At 39.5% G+C, this 18,852-nt stretch overlaps 1 protein-coding gene across 1 annotated transcript in view; it reads right to left on the bottom strand.

The window, feature by feature from the left end:
• Positions 1–17,842, bottom strand: part of LOC139738209 (uncharacterized) — a 30,409-nt gene extending 12,567 nt beyond the window's left edge. The window contains exons 1-15 of the mRNA XM_071648866.1: positions 17,827–17,842; positions 15,376–16,722; positions 12,932–13,099; positions 12,069–12,202; positions 11,295–11,396; positions 10,524–10,635; positions 9,970–10,070; positions 9,191–9,280; positions 8,261–8,330; positions 6,160–6,242; positions 4,595–4,793; positions 3,771–3,983; positions 2,920–3,263; positions 1,993–2,163; positions 1,293–1,370 (exon numbers count right to left, since the gene is read on the bottom strand). Of these exons, the coding sequence (XP_071504967.1) occupies positions 1,293–1,370; positions 1,993–2,163; positions 2,920–3,263; positions 3,771–3,983; positions 4,595–4,793; positions 6,160–6,242; positions 8,261–8,330; positions 9,191–9,280; positions 9,970–10,070; positions 10,524–10,635; positions 11,295–11,396; positions 12,069–12,202; positions 12,932–13,099; positions 15,376–16,722; positions 17,827–17,842 (3,228 nt within the window). The remainder of the gene's footprint in view (positions 1–1,292; positions 1,371–1,992; positions 2,164–2,919; positions 3,264–3,770; positions 3,984–4,594; positions 4,794–6,159; positions 6,243–8,260; positions 8,331–9,190; positions 9,281–9,969; positions 10,071–10,523; positions 10,636–11,294; positions 11,397–12,068; positions 12,203–12,931; positions 13,100–15,375; positions 16,723–17,826) is intronic.
• Between the last annotated feature and the right edge of the window lie 1,010 nt (positions 17,843–18,852).

Here is an 18,852-nt window from a genome sequence, read left to right as displayed (position 1 = left end):
ATATGAACACTGTAAAAATTGTAAATCAGATTTTTCAAACCTTTAGACTTAGTATCTTTGAGAGAAAATTCGGAGGGTTTTGCTCAGCGTAAATTGATAATATCCCCCAACACAAACACGACCACACACTACCTACGTGACTTTTCGTCGTTACCTTATGACAGTGATATAGACACGACTAAAAAGTCGTGAGGTTATTCGTTATCAAAGGTGGACGAGCAGTTGGTGATTGTTGATTTATTTTTGCAGCATTGGCCCGACAACCTGCAATTACAAACAATTTCCCACCCTCATCTTAACGGATTCGAAGGAGCAAAATTGGGTTAAAACAAAAGCAAGATAAAAATTATTGATCTGTAAGATTGTACTCGTATATCTATGTCACAGGCTCATGGTTGTTATAATATACTTGTATTCGTTAGGCAGTTGATAGTTAATTTGTATAGAAAATATCCAGATTCCAAAACAATTTCTAAGTGTTGAACAGTCTGTGAGGCAAATCAGACCTACAGTGGTATACCCGAATCGAAACGAACTTTTTTGTTGTTAGAATTTTGGGGTGAAGCGATTGCTCCTTCGAAACATGAATTTGACTGTTTTGCCGATTAGCAAGACGGAAATTGATCTTGCCCCGGAAGTGGTACTATCCCTGAGACCAGAATAGATGCGATAAAGGTGGCCGCTGGCGGCAGTCTTGTTATCTCTTGACACGTGCCTCTATCCTCTTGACCTCATCCGTGCAATCAGCAAAGACAATATTAACAAAGCAAGGACGATATTCGGCCCTTCCGAATTCACTTGCTCGTGCACGTGCAGATGGCGCAGAAATCGTCCTAACCCAGAAATATTGTGACAATTAGTACATTGGAAGTCACACGTTTGGCTTGGGCCGCTTTTGTTTTTCTAATGGTGTGGGACTACATACATGTATCTGTCAGTAATTGCTTGGGGACTCACACCTCATCAATATTGCATAGTCTGAAACTGTATGATTCAGAGTGTACATAGGACATATCTTAGTTTCATAATTATACTTATATACTTTCAATGTTGCCACATTCTTTTTATTTTCAAACAAATTTGATATCTATAATCAAAAGTTAATGCATGCACACAATATTTCTAACGTAAGTATTGAGTAAATATGAGTGGACTTGTGAGGGTTTTGTTTGAAGATTAGTTTGACAACATTGCTCACGCTGGTGTTAAATTCTATGTTCTCCAAACACTTAGCGATAATATGTAAATATTACTTGCTTAGTTAAAGAAGATTACGAGACAGATAAACTCACTTTACTTTGTCGAAGGTAGAAGAAAGTCTTCGTCATGTCTTCATCTTTATTTTGAAACACGGCGTGGCTGACTTCAAGCTAGATTATATAAAAGTAAAACAAACATTCATCTTCTTTTTACAGGGAAGTGATAACTATAACAGAGAGATGAAAACCAAAAGTAAAGATTACTATGAGAGACTCGATCTTTTTTAACCACTGAAGTTAAAATATCACATCTTACTGTCTCTGTTGTTTCTACGCTCTTACAATGAACGGACAAAGTACAAAAAAGAAAAACGGAATAACCGAGAAAAAAGGCTAAGAGTAATAAAATCAAATGACATCAAACAAGAAAAGAAGCTGACCAAACAAATCAAATCACAGCTGAATGAAAAACACAAGCTGATATTCAGGCATTATTATTTATCAGATAATGTATTCATGCTTATTTATCTATTCATTTATCTATTTATTTATTTATTCATTTATTTATTTGATTGTTTATTCATTTATTCTTTTATCTACTTCCTCACTTTCTCCTTAATTCTTTAAGGAAATACCATTTAAACTATTATGATTAATCCATCGTTTTTAACAAACGGAAGTGTCACGTATTAATCACTAAATGACATTTTATTCTCTGAAGCAAAAGGGCCTACTTTAAAGAATTTCTACATGGTAATATGGCAGGTACCAAGGCCAGATGCACTCAACCAACCTGAGTAACGCTGCACCGATATCGGTGCTTGTCGATCCACTTGAGATTGCTGAAATTCTCGACGGCGTAGTCGAATGATTTGCTCAGGAGCTCGTCGACCTCGTCCTCGGTCTGGCTCCAGCCAAATCGGTCACCCATCAGGCAGATGAAGTACGGGCGACATCGGTCGATCTGGGAAAGAATGACGAGTTCTGTCATATGGGTATTGTTTTCGTTCTCCGTATCTGTTTCTTGGAGAGGTACAAAAAAAGTTGTACATTAAATTTTTATGTGAACTGCTGACTGTAAATTTGATGCAGTGAACTCCGGTTATAACGAGGTCCTCGGTACCGGCAGTTTTCTTTCGTTATATCTAAATCTCCTTATAACCGAACAAATAAACAGTAAAACTACTTGGAGTGGAAAATGATGCGGCATGTAATTTTACTTCGTTGTAGCCGGGACTTCGCTATAACCGTGTTCGTTATAACGGGAGTGCACTGTATTGTCTTATTCATAACTTTGTTAACATCACACAATCTAGCATTAACGCTGTATTAAAAGACTAAGTTGTCGTCTTCTCCAAATCATATCTACCTTACGAGGATAACAGCAATATAAAAATAGCAAAGAACGGAATTATGGCTAAAGTATAAAGAAAAAGAGTGTAAATAAAAGTAAATGACAATGAACATAAAACATTGGATCAAAAACTTTACGCAAGGGAGCAAGGCAGTATCAGGGAGAACAGTAGGCCTACTAATGGTAACAAGAAGCAGAATAAAGGTAGCTTGAGAGAAATACAAAAGAAAGATATCATGATAATATCATGATGAAAACATTTAAAGGAAGAGTGGGAAAAAATAATTTCCTAATAAAACTGAAAGGACAAAAAAAATAGTGGAGATAGATTTTCGTTATAAATGAGTGTAACAGTAGAGGGCGGACCTCTCTAAGGCAGATAGAGATAGTTTGCCCATCGTTGCTCTGGTCGCTGGTGATGCCCCAGCGTAGGTCCACGTAGCTGAAGAACACCCCCCTGTCTAAACACATCCTCTTGAGCTCGCCGAATACTTTCTTAATCAGCAGCTCCCTCTCGGCGGCGAAGTCTGTGAAGGTGCTCGAGACGAAGACACGGATCTCTCGCTTCTTCCTGGCCGCGCCTCGCCCGCTGCTGGACTTGGTGGATGCAGCTGTATCAGCAGCAGCAGCATCAAATTGAGAACTCTCAGTCACGTGTGCTGATGACGTCATCAGTTGTTCCTCCAGAGACGGAGGCTGGGCAGACGTCTCTAAAACTGAAAAAAAAATACTCAAAAATCAGTGTCACTCGTCTACGCATAACTCTCGTTTTTATACAATATCCTGTTTCATCTAAACCTATTCACCGTTGGTTATCAAAAATTATTGAGTACGTATACCATGAGAGATCAGAAGTCGCGCCTATCAAAACGTGGAAAACAAAACATATTCTGGGTTTCTGCCAATTCTCTACCTGAGATATAATTCAAACAAGATGTGAGGGACTACGAAAACATCGCATTGCACGCGGAAGTGAAATGTTTGACTCATACAATGATCATTCCATTTCTTTGTATAAAGACTCATTTGGCGAGAGAGTCAGGGCAGATGACACTTTACTGTTACACAAGACGCAAAGACACCTATAATTATGTGTGATCTCTCGATTGCTTGTTCAAGCGACATTATATGATACATAATTTTCGTGTTGGTGAATGATTGGGATTTAACAGTGATGTATGTGGGTCCCATTACTATTTCTGTTGTCGCGGTCATACCTTGTGACTGACGTTGGCTCTTCTCCATCGTATCTGGTCCGGCCTCGTCACCACCACCATATCGCTGTATCACATCCCGAATCATTCCCGCCAGTTTCTTGACGTCTTTTGCCAGCTTCACGTCAGTCATGTTGTCACCGCGTCCAGAGCTGTTGGCCCGGCGACACTTGATGCGTAGACTACGAGATGAATGTTCAACCGTCTTCCCAGACACTACAGTTAGTGAACAAGCGGAGGAAACGAATGATTTCATACTACAGTGTACTCCCGTTATAACGAAGTCCTCGGGACCGGCAGTTTTCTTTTGTAATATCGAAATTGTCGTTATAACCGAACAAATGAACATCAAAAAACATGAAACGGATAATCATGTTAAGGCCTAGATTTTTACTTCATTGTAACCGGAATTTCGTTCGTGTTCGTTATAACGGGAGTGCGTTGTATGAAGAGTTCCATCGCAAAATTGATTGTCAATTTAAGAATTTTGCGATCAAACCTGCTAGAGAAAATATAGGATATTTTTTCATAATCATAACTTCAAGCATATTTCTTGTTATGTCGCAAGTGAGATATTGTTGGAAAGGTTTTCTTTTGCTCTAGTCTGATGATGGATTTACTATGAAATATTTCAAAATGCTCCAATATCCAGTCTCGCGATTAAATTCTTCGTACATCATAACAAATTCGTACCCCGAGTGAGAGAGATGGATATTAGTCTCAGCAAAATCATGCACAGGAACACCCTTCCCAGGGGGTCACCGTGGTGCATGGGTCCGAGTGTTATACAAGATTAGAAATGTGTGATTGAGTTTGTGTGATATTACCTCGTGTCTCTACGACAAGTCTCCTCACGCCTTTTCCGTATCCATCTACGATTAGCTTAGCTTTGGTCCAGTTTTTGGAGCGTGAAAGCGTCCCCTTCGTCAATCGCTCGTCAACTCGAGTCCCGTCACTCTTCTCCAATCGAACTGTGACGTCATAAGTGCCTTGCTTTCCAAGTGGCATACGGTAGGACTCGGAAAACTGGGAAAAACACCGTACGGGTTTGAGGATTATTAATAAACACTGATGACGTTTCTTTTCCTGAATATATGTGACCGTGCACCTCAAAACGATCATAAAGTCGCACACATTGACTTTGCGTAAGGACTGAACATAAGTGAAATGGGTCAACCTAGCCGAACTTAACTTTTTCATATTTTCTGAAAGAGCGGGTCTTCTTTTACATTATGCTAAAATTTGGTATCATAAAACGAGCAGGAAAGTGTGTTTTTTTAGCAGTTTATCTAGAACATTTTTGGTAGAATAGTGAGATTAGGTGTGTTTTTAGAGTTCCCTTTTTCATTTCTGAAAAACCTTGTCAACACTCTTCACTTTCAACTCTAATAACTTTTGAAAGGATAGTGCTACTGCTTTGAAAGTTGGCATTGATTATGGACAGAATGTGTTAATGAAGCATGCTTGATTTATTTCATTTCAATCTGATAATCCCTTCATTGTTGTTACTCTGGTGGTTTACTTCCTGTTTTTTGTCCCATTCATCGCACAGCCAGTACGGTTTGGTAAGGATTAAGTGCTTGAATAGACACTGTACTTCAGAGCCTCTTTTCTCAGTTCACACTTTTCCTGAGTTTGTGCTTTCTTTCCAATATTTAGATAGGTTAGGAGAGTCCATTTGATTTGAGTTATACATCATTTGAAAGCTCAAGGTCTGCTCTTTCAGAATATGTTCTTAACTAAAAATTCATGCCTGGCGACTTTTTGGTTGTTTTGAGGTGCAGGGTCACATATATCTTTTGAACTTAGTATGCTCTTCCCTCCTGGAAACCCAGTCTGCCTGTGACTGAAACTTTGAAATTGGGTTGTGTGTAACCTCGTCACCACTGACAATGGACAAAAAAAAATGACAACAAATCACAAATGCCCCATATGAACAAACTATGTACTCAGTATTCAGCAGTTGAAAGGTAATAAGCATTTTTAGCGCCTCAGTTTTTGTTTCTATTGTTTTCTTCAAAAATTGGATTACAACATTATTAGAGTGTTATCTATCCACATTAAACGATTATATACATGACTTACAACGTTACTACAGTGTTATCTATTCACATTAAGCGATTATATACATGGTTTACCAACTGAAAATAAGTGCACATGTTGAGAAAACAATGATAACAGACTTATTATGCACAGTCATTGCATTACTAAATTACATCTAGAGCGGGAAGAGGTAAAAAGATAAATACCATTCATTTTAATCTGGACCGAATCTTGAGGAAAACCGCAGAATTACTCGTTATGAGTCATTTGACCACTGGATTCTACAAGCAAGTTAACTGAAATGATAATTGAAATGACTGATGATAGCACAATCAATACACAAACTTACTTCAATTGTAGGAATATTGTCCATCGATTCTGCTGACAAATAATCAGACAGGTTGAGGGTTTGTGACGTCGTCACAGCGTCAACTGCTAAAAAAAAAAATAAGAGAAAAACAGATTAATGAAATAATGAGAGAGAGAGAGAGAGAGCGAGGAGAAGATTGAAAGAGAATGAAAGGTCTTTCGACGATGAGTGCATTAGCAGAAATTATCTTTTTGAAATCTATAATTGAAGAGTTTAATCGCATAACAGATTAAGTGTTCGCATTATGCATAAGTAAGTCCACCATCAGGGGGGCGTTTCATCAACGAGTTCGTCGGAGGTTTTCACCGACAAACTTGCTATCAGCCAATCAGACACAAGGATTTACACTGACAACTGTAAAAAGCTAATGAAATCCTTGGTCTGATTGGCTGATAGCAAATTTGTCGGTGAAAACTCCGACGAACTCGTTGATGAAACGCCCCCCTGATCATCATCATCATGCAATGAATGAGCTGTTGGGGCTTAGTATCATGGTGTCTAAATCATAAGGTCAGCGGTTCGAATCCATCGGCAGGAGCGAAAATTCCTTTTGGCAAGACACTTTGTATTCACTGCCTCATTGTTTTATCCCTTTGCGTGTCATCCGTTTCTTATCCATAGGTTTGTTTGTGAAATCTGTTCACATTTATCGACACAGAAAGGATTATTAGGGAGCTAAAGCCGTTGGTCACTCGGAAGCTTTCTCGTCTACAGATGTAGTAGAAGTATCATCGTCATTATCATCATACAATGGAGGAGTTGTAGTGGTTCATTGGATATGACTACTGTGTCTAAATCATAAGGTCAATGGTTTGAGGCCATTGGCAGGACCTTTCGCAGTCATTACCTCATCGCTTTAACCCTATAAAGCCCAAGGGGGGGGGGGGCACATTGTGCCCCCCCCCACCATATTTTCGTTTGCCACTCCCACACCCTTTACTCGATTTCAACCAAATTTGGTGACTTTTCCTAGAATCTTATTGTAAACATTTTGATATATAATTTAGCCATGTTTGATATTGCTGGTTGCCATGGCAACCGTAAACTGACAACCATGTTCGTCAGATTTTGCATGATTTTCTGTTCCAGTTTCAGTTAACAGTATGATAATGGATGAAATGGGGGCTTTCTTGGCTGTAATTTGCTGAAGGACCAAAATGTGAAGTAATAATGGTTGTGAATTACCCTGAAATGCTCTTTTTATTATTTCCTTTATTTTTCCACGACATAGGCATCAAACAATAGATATAATAGAAATAATTGAAAATACAGCATTTTTCAAAGACTACCCTTTTATTTTGGGTTATTTTCACACAAGCTTTGCCTGTAATATCATTTGTTTATCATATCATCAATCTGCAAACTCAAAATTTCAATATTTTGGAAATATGAAATGTGATACCAGTATATGTGCCCATTCCAAGCAATACGTCATAGGTTTCATATATTTCTTTATATTGTAATGAATAGCGCCCCCACATGTTGACCTTGAGCAATTTCAAGCATTAAAAAAATTGTGAAGGTTGACTTGCTTTTCCTTTATGGTAAATATGAAAATGATTGATATAAGATAGAAACATATATACTGGGGATAAAGAAATACAAAGAAAAAACATGATTTTAGCATATTTCCTATGTATTTCTTTATATTTTGGTAAATAGCGCCCTCAGTGGATGACCTTGGGAAATTTCAAATGTCGGGTCATGTAGAGTACGAGTTGCTCTACCCATGTGCCAAATATGACGGTCATACACCATATAATAAAGAAGTTATATAGGGGGGGCACAATGTGCCCCCCCCCCCCCCCCCCCCCCTTGGGCCTGGAAGGGGTCAAAATAGCTTGGGCTTTATAGGGTTAAACCTCTGGGCGTCACTTTAATTTCGTGTCCATAGGTTCGTGTGTGATTTTGTGTACATTATTTTGAATCATCGACACATAAAGGGTTATTGGGGCTTAAAGTCATTAGACATTTTTGTCCCTTTATAGCTTCCTCGTGAGCATTTTAAATGTTTCCTTTAATTAGAGGCCACATGGAATAAATCCAAATCAACAAAACAGGATGGCAGCATCACACTTACGTGAACTTCCATCCTCTTCTTGTGGTTTCGTCTCGGATGCCTCTCGCGCAGGCGCAGTACTTCCATTGCCCTGTAAATAAGGGAAGATTTGGCTGTTGTAAGACTCAGAGGTCCTCTCATGGTGAGTGATAATGAACCTACACGATTTGTAAGCCTGTTTCGATTGCCCATCAGTCTTTACTAGCGAGCTTTAGACCTACGACGCGAAAACAAAGACGAAGCAGCCTCCCGGGTTGAACGACGGAAATAGCTGCATCGCGCTCGTGCAGAAAACTATCTTTAGCCGTTATAGCGTCGTCTCGAGCGTTCGCATGGCAGATCTAACGCTCGCTAATGTTTCTATGATAAGCTTTCTTTGAAGAAAGAGTAAAGAAAGATGGCGTATTTTTTATGGGTTGTAGTGTTGACAAAGGCGACGAATAATCATCTCTTATGGTAGTAATGGTACATCTCTATGCAAAGAGAAACAGGCAAATGACCAGAAAATAAAGGATCCCATGAAGTCAAGGAGAAACAGTCCAATATATCTTTCAGAGATGAAAAGAATTGCATCACCTATGTTATAACTTCATTACGTTTTGGTGCAATTTGTCATTATAATTGTTATTAAGCCTGTGGTAACTAAACTAGTACTTTACAACCGTTGCTTTAAAGTGATCTCCTACCACTCCGAATTCGAAAATCAATGGATGTATGAGTAGAAGTCGGTTAGTTGAGATCGCAATACAATTTTTTAAAGTTACTTGATCAACAGCCAGGGCATAGACTGTTGATCTATTATGCATGAACGTATGATGAGTACACCGTTGAGATATTAGTATCAGGAATTCTTTTCTAGAATAGATGTCATAGCTTTTCGCAGTCAATACCGAGACTCTGCCAATGTTAACCATTTTTGATAGAAACATGTCATTCAAAGCGGCCACTGACCAGCAAAGTCAGGAGATTGGCTGACCATCCAAGGTACTTGACGTCACCGCCCATAATCTGACGGTCCAGTGGAGCGACCTCTTCGGCGAGCTATACAGGTGGAGATTTAAAGGATACTTTAAATTACTACAACGACAGTGACGGTGATAATTTTTTGATAGTAACAACACTATTACACTAAGCATAGTTGAAAATATTGTTCTTCATAGGCCTACTTTAGATTAGTGTACATTGCATATCATGCGATTAATATTTATGAGCTATCGTATATGCCCGAAACGTATGCTCCTATATCATTCAGATGACCATTGTAGTTTTTTAGCTCTACATCTCAATTTTGGGGGTGTTGAAAATACAAATAGTCAATTTTGTTATTCGGTCATTACTATTAAAAAACACTACATAATGTGTGTATAACATACTTTATTTCCTTTGCAAATTAAAGGATGTGATAAATAATCCTAGGATACTACCTGTCCATCACAGGCAAGTAAGTACAAGGAAATAGAAACAAAATTGTGTCTATCATGTTCAAACCTTGCAAACCAAGATAGTACAAAAATGGGTACTGAGTTGACATATTTTGGATTTAATTTCCCAGTGACAAGAAAAACTGAAAAACATTGAGTTCATATCAATACGCTTCTTATCAAGAGTCACTAACGAACTTTATGTTGTATAAGTTCTAGAGACGATCGCATGCAAAGAGGAGCTCGAGCAGACACTGAAATCAGGTCGGCTATATCGGGGTGTGCCTTGAATTAGGGCCATGCACCTACCTCTTGGCTCAGGCCTGGGGATGCTTCCGTGTCGCAAGGGTTACTCACACCAGGGAACCGCTCGTCGTGTATGAGAATTGCCGACAGCTTCACGGACTCATCTGGGTCGCCTGCAGTTTATGACGGGGATGATGTGTGGAAAAAGGTCAAAGGTCACGGAAGGAGAGATGTGGGATTGGAGGGCGGAGTTTGTTAGGGGAAAAAGTGATGTACAAGATTTTCAAAAAGCATCAAGACTTTAATTTATTAATAAATCTGAAACGCTTCTTCAAGTTGTAATTTCATTTCCTTTAAGATAGGCCTATATCCAACTTCATCACATCCAGGGGTAACTTTGTTGTGATGTAGAGTGACAAAAGTCAAAATAAGATAAAGACGGTGTTGACAGGTCGGATACAAACAACGCGCCAAAAGATGAAGTGTCAGCAACGCTAAACTTGATTCGTGGTTATTGTTAAACTAATTTAAGCAATGAAAATTTGAATAATACATGATGGACTGGGATAGAGTACTTTGTTGAATTTCGACTAAAAATGATTAGCACTAGCACTCACCACTCTTGATTGTTATCTCCACAAATTCATCTGACGTCACCATGGGAATGGAGGCATTCTTCGCAGTGCATGCTGGGCTGACGTCAGCAATGCATTCCAGTTGACTTCGAACCTGGAAGTAAACCAGGGAATATCTAAAACTCCCAGTTATGCAGGTAGTCACTAAATCATCATGTTTGTATATTTGATCAATGTTGTTGAAAAACAGCGGGGTGTATTTTTAGAGTAAACAGCCTATGAAATAAAAATTCAACAGCCATATATTTACATACGGACAGGTATATGTGTAAGGCCTGTGATTGTTATGAACATTATGCATTTCTTTGAACCAAATACAACAGAGGGTAAAACAACTTAGTAATGACTTTTAGATCTGTGACCAATATAACATCGTAAGAACAACTGTCTTGATTCTTTCATTTCGATTTTTCATTCAAGTTCTAAACAGTAACTGTTATCTAAAACACGTTTGGATAGAAAACATAGCTTAGTGTCTACATTACGCCCAAAATATAACTTTGCTTTATATAGATACAAGTGACGTAACACAAGCCATTTGTAAATAAACATTATTAATTGTTGAAACATCTATTGATAGGCCCACTTGTAACTTCACTCTAATTGCGACTGGCTAGCGTCTGCCGCAACCCTTGTTACCAAGTCGTTTATGCATATTGTTTTACGCTATTCGGGCATGACTGTATTATTATCTGCCTGCATCAATCGTCTCGGATGCGACGACGAAATATGACAAAGACAGAGTTTACTCACGTGACCAGATACGTCCTTCCCATTTACGGAAATCACAGCGGAGGCCAGACCAGAGGAGAGTGTGAATAGAGTTAGGGTATATTGACCAGATGGAATCGCGATCTATGAAGCAATTGAGGAAGCGAGGAGAGTGTAAAGAAAGTTAGGGTATGTTGAAGAGATAAGCAGGGAAATGGAATATGCATTAATAGGACACAAAGCCATATGGAAACAAGCAATTTCTGGCATAACATGTGACATCCGATAAAGGGTAACAATAAAACACGTAATCATAAAATCATTAAAAGTTAAGCTCTCGATAAAAAAGTTCCAATGATTGTAGTTTTCAACATGCAGTATACCTTGACTGAGCACTGAGCAATCAGCACTGCTTTATTTTGAGAAAAAACAAACAAACAAACAAACAAACAAACAAACGTAAAACACTCTGTCCCTTGGATAGGACATTAAATGGAGGTCCCGGGTGTGCGACAGTCACAAGATAGCTCTTCATTCATTCATTGCAAAGAGCAGGGTAACCTGGTGAAGGGGTTTTGTCTCATATCCAGTTGTACCCCATGGAAGACCAGCTAGTGCCGCTGAATACGCGCTATCCATGCAGGGGTCTTCTCAGATGGAAAAATGAAACAAACAAACAAACAAACAGGCATCTATCTACTCGTCTAGAGGCATAAATCTCTCAACTGCAGATACCAACAGACTACCGACATAGCCACATTGTCGCTCATTACATAACACTTTTAGCCTCTTTTACATTAACTGCGGTCATTGTACCTTGAGGTGTATGCCTTCTGGGCTAGTGAGTCTGTTTCCGATGTATGTCGTGTATAACGCCCCATCCTCCGTGCTAGACACAACGCCATGACAGTTCGTTGATGGATCGATGTAGCATCCCGTGTAGATACTCTCTGAAACGGAAATGTCGTGTAATTCAACTTATTCTTCATAATAGCATGGTAACAAAGAAAGCATTTTGCGGCTCACTTCGAGTAGTTCCTGTTCTGAAATGACGGGGACACATTCATGGCACATGACAAAGCAGCGAGGATGCAAGATCTATCAATTATTGATTTGATTGCTTTGTCTTTGATATGCAATAATGAGGGAAAGAAGAATGATATTTTTCAAACATTTTCGTCGACCAGCATTAAATGTAAACATGGTAAAGGCCTACAAAAGTAGAATCAAACTGACAACACAACCACTCGAAAACTTTAAAACTTACACACACAAAAAGAAGAAAATATGTTGAAATCTTTGAAGGCTTCCGTGGTGGTAGAACGTTGGGTGGTAGAAGGCTTCACGGTGCACCACGTATTCTTTCTGGAGTATGTGAGTGGCCTTGAAAAGTGCCTACCCAATCCCGACGTTTCGGCAAGCATGTTCTCATTAAGCCTTCTACCACCCAAGAAAATATGTTACTACGTCTCTTTGTGCCAATATCTGCACGTTACAATCAAGACATTTTCGTCAATATTAGGAAAATTCAAATCACATAGAAGAAGGAATCAAAGAGGAACAAATTCAAGTCCATCAAGAATGTTCAATTATTACTAACAAACGAACATATTTCAAAAGAATCCAGAGTTTAAGAAACTCTTATGTTTCCTCAAATTCGTTTGTGAACGGAGGCTCACCGATGGATGGACAGATAGACGGCAAGAGTATCCTGCCGTCTTCGAACACGACTCCATTCACGCTTTCGTAGGCAGGGCCGCCGAAGTTGACGGCGAGGTGAACTCCAATCTTCTGGCACACGACTTGCACAGGTGACCCAACCAACTCGACTTCCACGGTTTTATTTTCTGATAGACGAATTGTGAAGCATAGTGGGTATGAGCATACACTATATAACACAAGAGACGATCCGAGCGGCTGCCGAGGTAGGTTCGAGATAGCTCGATACAAACCATCAGAAACGAGTCGGAAAACTTCGGCATGATTCGGGGTTAGTCGGTGTGTAACATTTCTAACATGATATAGCTTTGACAATAATATGTCCTTGAGGATTCCGGCTTTTAAAAAGGAATCGACACAAACACTTGAATTTAGTGACTGCAGAGATACCAGTAGAACACAACAGTGAATTCTCAAGAAAACCGGACTTATTATTTTCTGTTGGATAAAAAAAGATGCGACAGTTCGCGGTGTCACAGGAGACGAGCAATATATACAGAAAACACACAGATAATCCCATGTACCGGTACTTTGATTTCTGTAGCATATAGAAAGAACACTTGACTTAACCCTAAAAAGACTGGGGGGGGGGGGGCCTAAAAGGCCCCCCGCCCTCGATATTTCGCGCGATTACTCAGCAACACGCAATGCTCTCGCCGCGATGCTCTATGACTTTTTTCTTTCGAGTTTCCCGCACATTTTGACACCAAATTTGTGACACCCGGGGATACGGTTCTGAAGTTACATAACTTTTTGTACATGCCCGCGAGACCGAAAATGGCTCAAAAATGTGATTTTGTGTACAAAGTCAATACAAATTGAGTTTTATCACATGGTTCATATAAATATGCTTATTTTTATTCTCAATGGCTAAAATCAATTTGTTTTAGTAGTATTATGCTTCAAAAAGGGTCTGCCACAAATTTTGCTGAAAAAAACAACAAAAACAAAAGGTCGAAAAACAAGGAAATACATAAGAAATTCATAAAACAATAAAATAAATAAGAAATTAATTTTGATACCGAATTTTTTTTCAAGTAAATTTGCTAAGAATGCTAAAAAGAATATCTAGACCAAAAATGAGCACTTTTGGAGCTTTATTTACTGATTTAGATAAAAAAAGTCTGATTTCTCGCATAAATTAGCATAATTAATCAAAATAAAATAAAAGAAGACTATTTTGGAAAATTTAAATATACGATCTTGTAGATTACATCGCACACTACCATCGTGCAAATTTTTGCAGCGATCACGCGATCCACGGCCGAGATCTTAAGGGGGGGGCCCTTTAGGCCCCCCCCCCCCCCCCTCCCAGTCTTTCGAGCTACCAAAATAGCCCAGTCTTTTTAGGGTTAATATACCGCCTTCAGAAGACACAGGATATAGCATTGCAAAAATGGCAGTAACAAGTCAAGAGAGTGTCAATTTTCAGCGGAATTTAGCGGAATTTTCTACATATTCCAGACATCCTGTCATGCCAATCTAGTACTTAAGCATCACAACAGTTTCGAGAGAAAAAAGATTGGGGGCCCTATACAACATATCATAATTTGCCCCAGACAATACTAACATAAAACAAACATAATAAATCTTAAGAGATATTAAACAAAAATATTAAATATACCATGATGTCTCCACAAGGGAGCTCATATATAGCGTCTCCACGAGGAAGCTCATAATGGACGTCTCATACACAGTTTATACACTCAAAGAAACAACCCTTCATCAGGTCTCAAGGCGTATAGATCCTGGAAAGTTCCAAGATTTTCCAGATTTTTCCAGATAATCATACAAATCACATCTCTATGAGGAAATATTGGAAATATTGTTTTTGGTTTGTGTGTTTTGTTTTTATTTGTTTGTTTGTTTGTTTGTTTTTCCTCACTGTTAGTAAGCAAAGGTTAGACACCCAGAAATTATTATAAAACTTATAACACTCATTCCACAAGTCAAAGCCGCTAACGTTCATGTTCAATATTATTTGTTAGCATAAACCTACTTTTATGGCATGATTAAAAACTGTAACATTCTGAAGCTATTTCCAACGTACAATATATTTTGATAACATTCATGAAGAGTTGAAATGTTAGTTACGGGTCATGTTTCCGAAGGTTTGTTTAGTCAGAAAGTTTATAATTGAATAAGGTTCGTTAGAACCGAAAATAAATGACGGTTCGTTAATCCGGAAAAGAAATAAGGTTCGTAATTCCGAAGGTGCGTTAGTTTTACCATTCTCTTATATTCATTTGCGGATTAGACGTGTTAGAGCATCTATTTGTGGTATACGGAATTTGCGTGTTTAATAGTGACGAACCTTCGGAATTACGACAATTACTTCATTTTCGGATTAATGATCCTTCGGAATAACGAACATTACTCGAAAAGCTAATGACAACAAGCTCACCTTTGTTCTTCAAGCAGACATATGGCCTGTAGAGTTTCAATCCACCAGAAGCGCAACTGTCTTGTGGATGACTGATCTGGCAGACGAATTGTCCAGAATTTTCTTTGAACTGAGACTCTTTCACCGATTCTAGCGCCACACCATTCACTTCAATGAAGACTTCTTGTCGCGACTCTGTACTAATGCTGATCACACCATCCCTGACGGAGAGCTCGCCATCGACAGGTTTCACACTACCCGTTGCTAGGCAGCTTCCCCGTGTTGACCTCATCCCGACATTGGAAATATCTTCCGGAGCATTGGAGATGAAGGCATAGCGACATGGCCCCGTCACATCTTTCTGCAACCTAGCCGTCAACTTGCCGATTTTCTTCGATATCCTCCAGATATCCGATACGCCCTGGCGGGAGGTAACATCAGGATCTTCAGTCAACCATGCAAGGCAGAACACTCCGGTTTTCAGAGCCAGCGGAGCCACGAGGTAGAGTGCGGAGGTGGTGAGATTGGTGACAGGACAGCTTCTTGAGCAGAGCAAGAGCAGGGCTCTGCCGTAGTGTGTTTTGATCTTTGGAAGGAGAATCGTGTCGTGTTCGCCGTTGTACGCTTCGGAGAAATGTGTCTTTCCAGTTTGCACGTTCCCATCCGAACCTTGATTATCAGACGGCTTGGCATTGCAGACAAAGGCAAAATGACCGCCGGGTGGACCGGTTATCTGCAGAGAGTCTTTTCCATCGCTAGAAAACACCCACTTATCCTTCAGGCGATTTGGGCCGCAGTTCCCGACGGGAATAGAAGTGACGTCATTCTTCTCCTTCCCGGGACGAACTTCTACTAGGTAGCAGCAGGCTATGGGAGTCGACTCATCGGTCTTTGAGGAACTGCAGACAGCAAGAAAAGAAACAGCGCCCTCATCCGTTGCTTCGTTTGCAAAGCCGATCTCACGAAGCGTCAGGTTCAGCGAGCCGTCTGCTGCTGAATCGCGCCGAAGACAATGACCCCCGGAAGTATATCGCGACTGATTTGAGAACAAGGTCGCAGCTACATGACCCCCATACGCCTTGAGGATGAGGTTCCCATCTCTGTCGGTTTGTGAAAATTCTGATCCTGAAGATCCGTTGGTGTCCTTCGCACTCGAAGACGCAACCAACTTGCTTTCGAAATGATTACCATAGTAACCAGAGCGAATGAGAGAGAGAATGGTGTTGGAGTCCGATCCCTCTTGAGTTGTGCAGATACCAAGAGCTGTGCCGCCACCGTGGCATGCGTTGACGTTGTAAGCCAACGTCACTTCCGTCGGGTTCACGTCATCGTTTGTCTGCGACACGAAGACAGCGGGCGGACTTCCTGCTGTATGGTAAACCAACGTTACCCATATTAGTCTAAAGGGATTTTCGAAAAATGTGAATACTAGCGGCATTTTAGTGTTAAAGGGATGGTACAGGATTGGTGGAGGCGAGAATTGGGCTTTTAGATTTTTGCGAGATACCAAGACACCACTTATAAAATAGTACACAGCATAGCATTCTAAAGTAATTCCAAGCTTATTCGATGAAAATTGGTTTTGGAACGGCTGAGACATCCAAAAACAATATAAACAAAATCCAAACGATGATAATAAAAGGTGGGTCCCACTCCTTTTATCACGATCGCTCTGCTTTGGATACCTCGGCGATTTCAAAACCAATTTTCATCAAATAAAAGTTGAATTCGTCTTGGAATTACATGCTCTTTCATATTTTATAAGAACATTTTCATTTTCTCACCAAAAAATGTTAGAAAAGAAAAGTTACGTCTCAACCAAAATTATGCGATTCTTTTAAAGTGGGGCACTGGACTGTTTGGTATAATTTTATCTAATGAGCCCGCTGTTTCTAAGTGAACTTCTTAGTGCAAGACCATATAACTTGCATAAAAAATGGCTACCAAATTATTTAATTCTTTACTCTATAACAGGCTATAATTAGGCCTATACATTTCACACATTTTCAGTAGACATGGCAAATGAACATTGATTTCATCCGATTATACAACGGAGAAGCTTAAAAGAGGTTAAAACACTGCCATTAAACATTATTCAATAATATACACATTACTAGCACATTTTGTAAAGGCGCCTCACCCCCCCCCCCCCCCCCCCCCCTTTACGGAATTCCTGGATCCGCCCCTAAAAGTGCCAGCGCGTTTGTGATTTCAAAACATTTCAAACCTTTATATGTCGAGGCCTTAAAAGGCTGTGCGTTGTGATAGCTACAAGAGGGGACGTGGACAACTTTCAAAGAGCCGTTATTATGACGGAGACTGTATTGATACAGAGAGGTATACGTAAAATATGAAATTAATAACCATCCCGCGAGATTTACCGTTACATGGTAGGCTATTTTGTCTGCTATGCAATTTTACGCAGTGGTGAAATAAAAACCATGAAAGCAGTAGGCCTACTCCTATACTCACCTGTTGAAGTTGCCATCTAGCTGTCCTGTGTATGTGATTGTACAGGACACTCCCAAACTTCCGTCAGCACAATTTGGTCTGCGCTATAGAGACGATACGAAGGTCTAAAGTAAAAAAAGAAGATAATAAAAAATAGAAAATAAAAAAAATAAAAAATGAAAATAAATAAATGAATAACAACACACTTCACACACACACATACACACACACACACACACACACACACACACAGCTGACGTTGAAATATTAATTCCCGCGATAAGTCAGTTCAAACAATGGAGATGTATACATCCTTCCATGTGTTTTATATTATCTTTTTATTCAATATTACGTAATATGTTACTTTTCTGTTCATAAATTATGGAAATGTGTATGGTGATGTATCTGCATTGTCAAACCATGTGAAAACTGAATTTCCTTATTGGACAATAAGTCAAATCAAATCAAATCAATCAATAAATCAATCAATAAATCAATCAATTAACGTGAAGTGGTGAGAGACTAACAGATTGCGGAAATATGTAATTGAAATGCAAGTCAACGCCGGAAATTATGTCAAACGGAAAAGATGGACGCTCAAGCCAGGAAGACGTGAGATGAAACCTTCCTGGCTGAAAATAGCCTTTATACTTCATTATATGATAACTGTAAACGAAAATGACCCGCATTTGTTTCATGCAGCTAATTACTATTGTTATAGCATTATGGGAATTGCATTTCTTCAAACGTTGATTTGCGCTATACGGTTGACCGGGCATATTTCAAACTAATTGAGAGATCTACTCAGTATATATCCCGTTATGTGGTATGATTATAACTTGTACTCGCACAGGGGTGAATTTGTGGGTAGCAAACCCCATACTGTTCGTATGCGTGTGTGCACATACAGTGCGTAGCCGTAGGTCCCTATAGGTTTATCACGTGTGTTTTTACCCGGAAGTCACCGGCGCAGCTGGCGCAGGGATCCAACTCGGATAGTGTGATATCGCACTGAACTGCCAAAGTTTGAGCGATCACAACACAGGA

This window comes from Diadema antillarum, unplaced genomic scaffold, assembly GCF_040938485.1.
Source record: "Diadema antillarum isolate AM-2024a unplaced genomic scaffold, OU_Dant_1.0 seq00000730_RagTag, whole genome shotgun sequence".
In the NCBI taxonomy this organism is placed as follows: domain Eukaryota; kingdom Metazoa; phylum Echinodermata; class Echinoidea; order Diadematoida; family Diadematidae; genus Diadema; species Diadema antillarum.
This window is presented reverse-complemented; position numbering and strand designations above follow the sequence as displayed.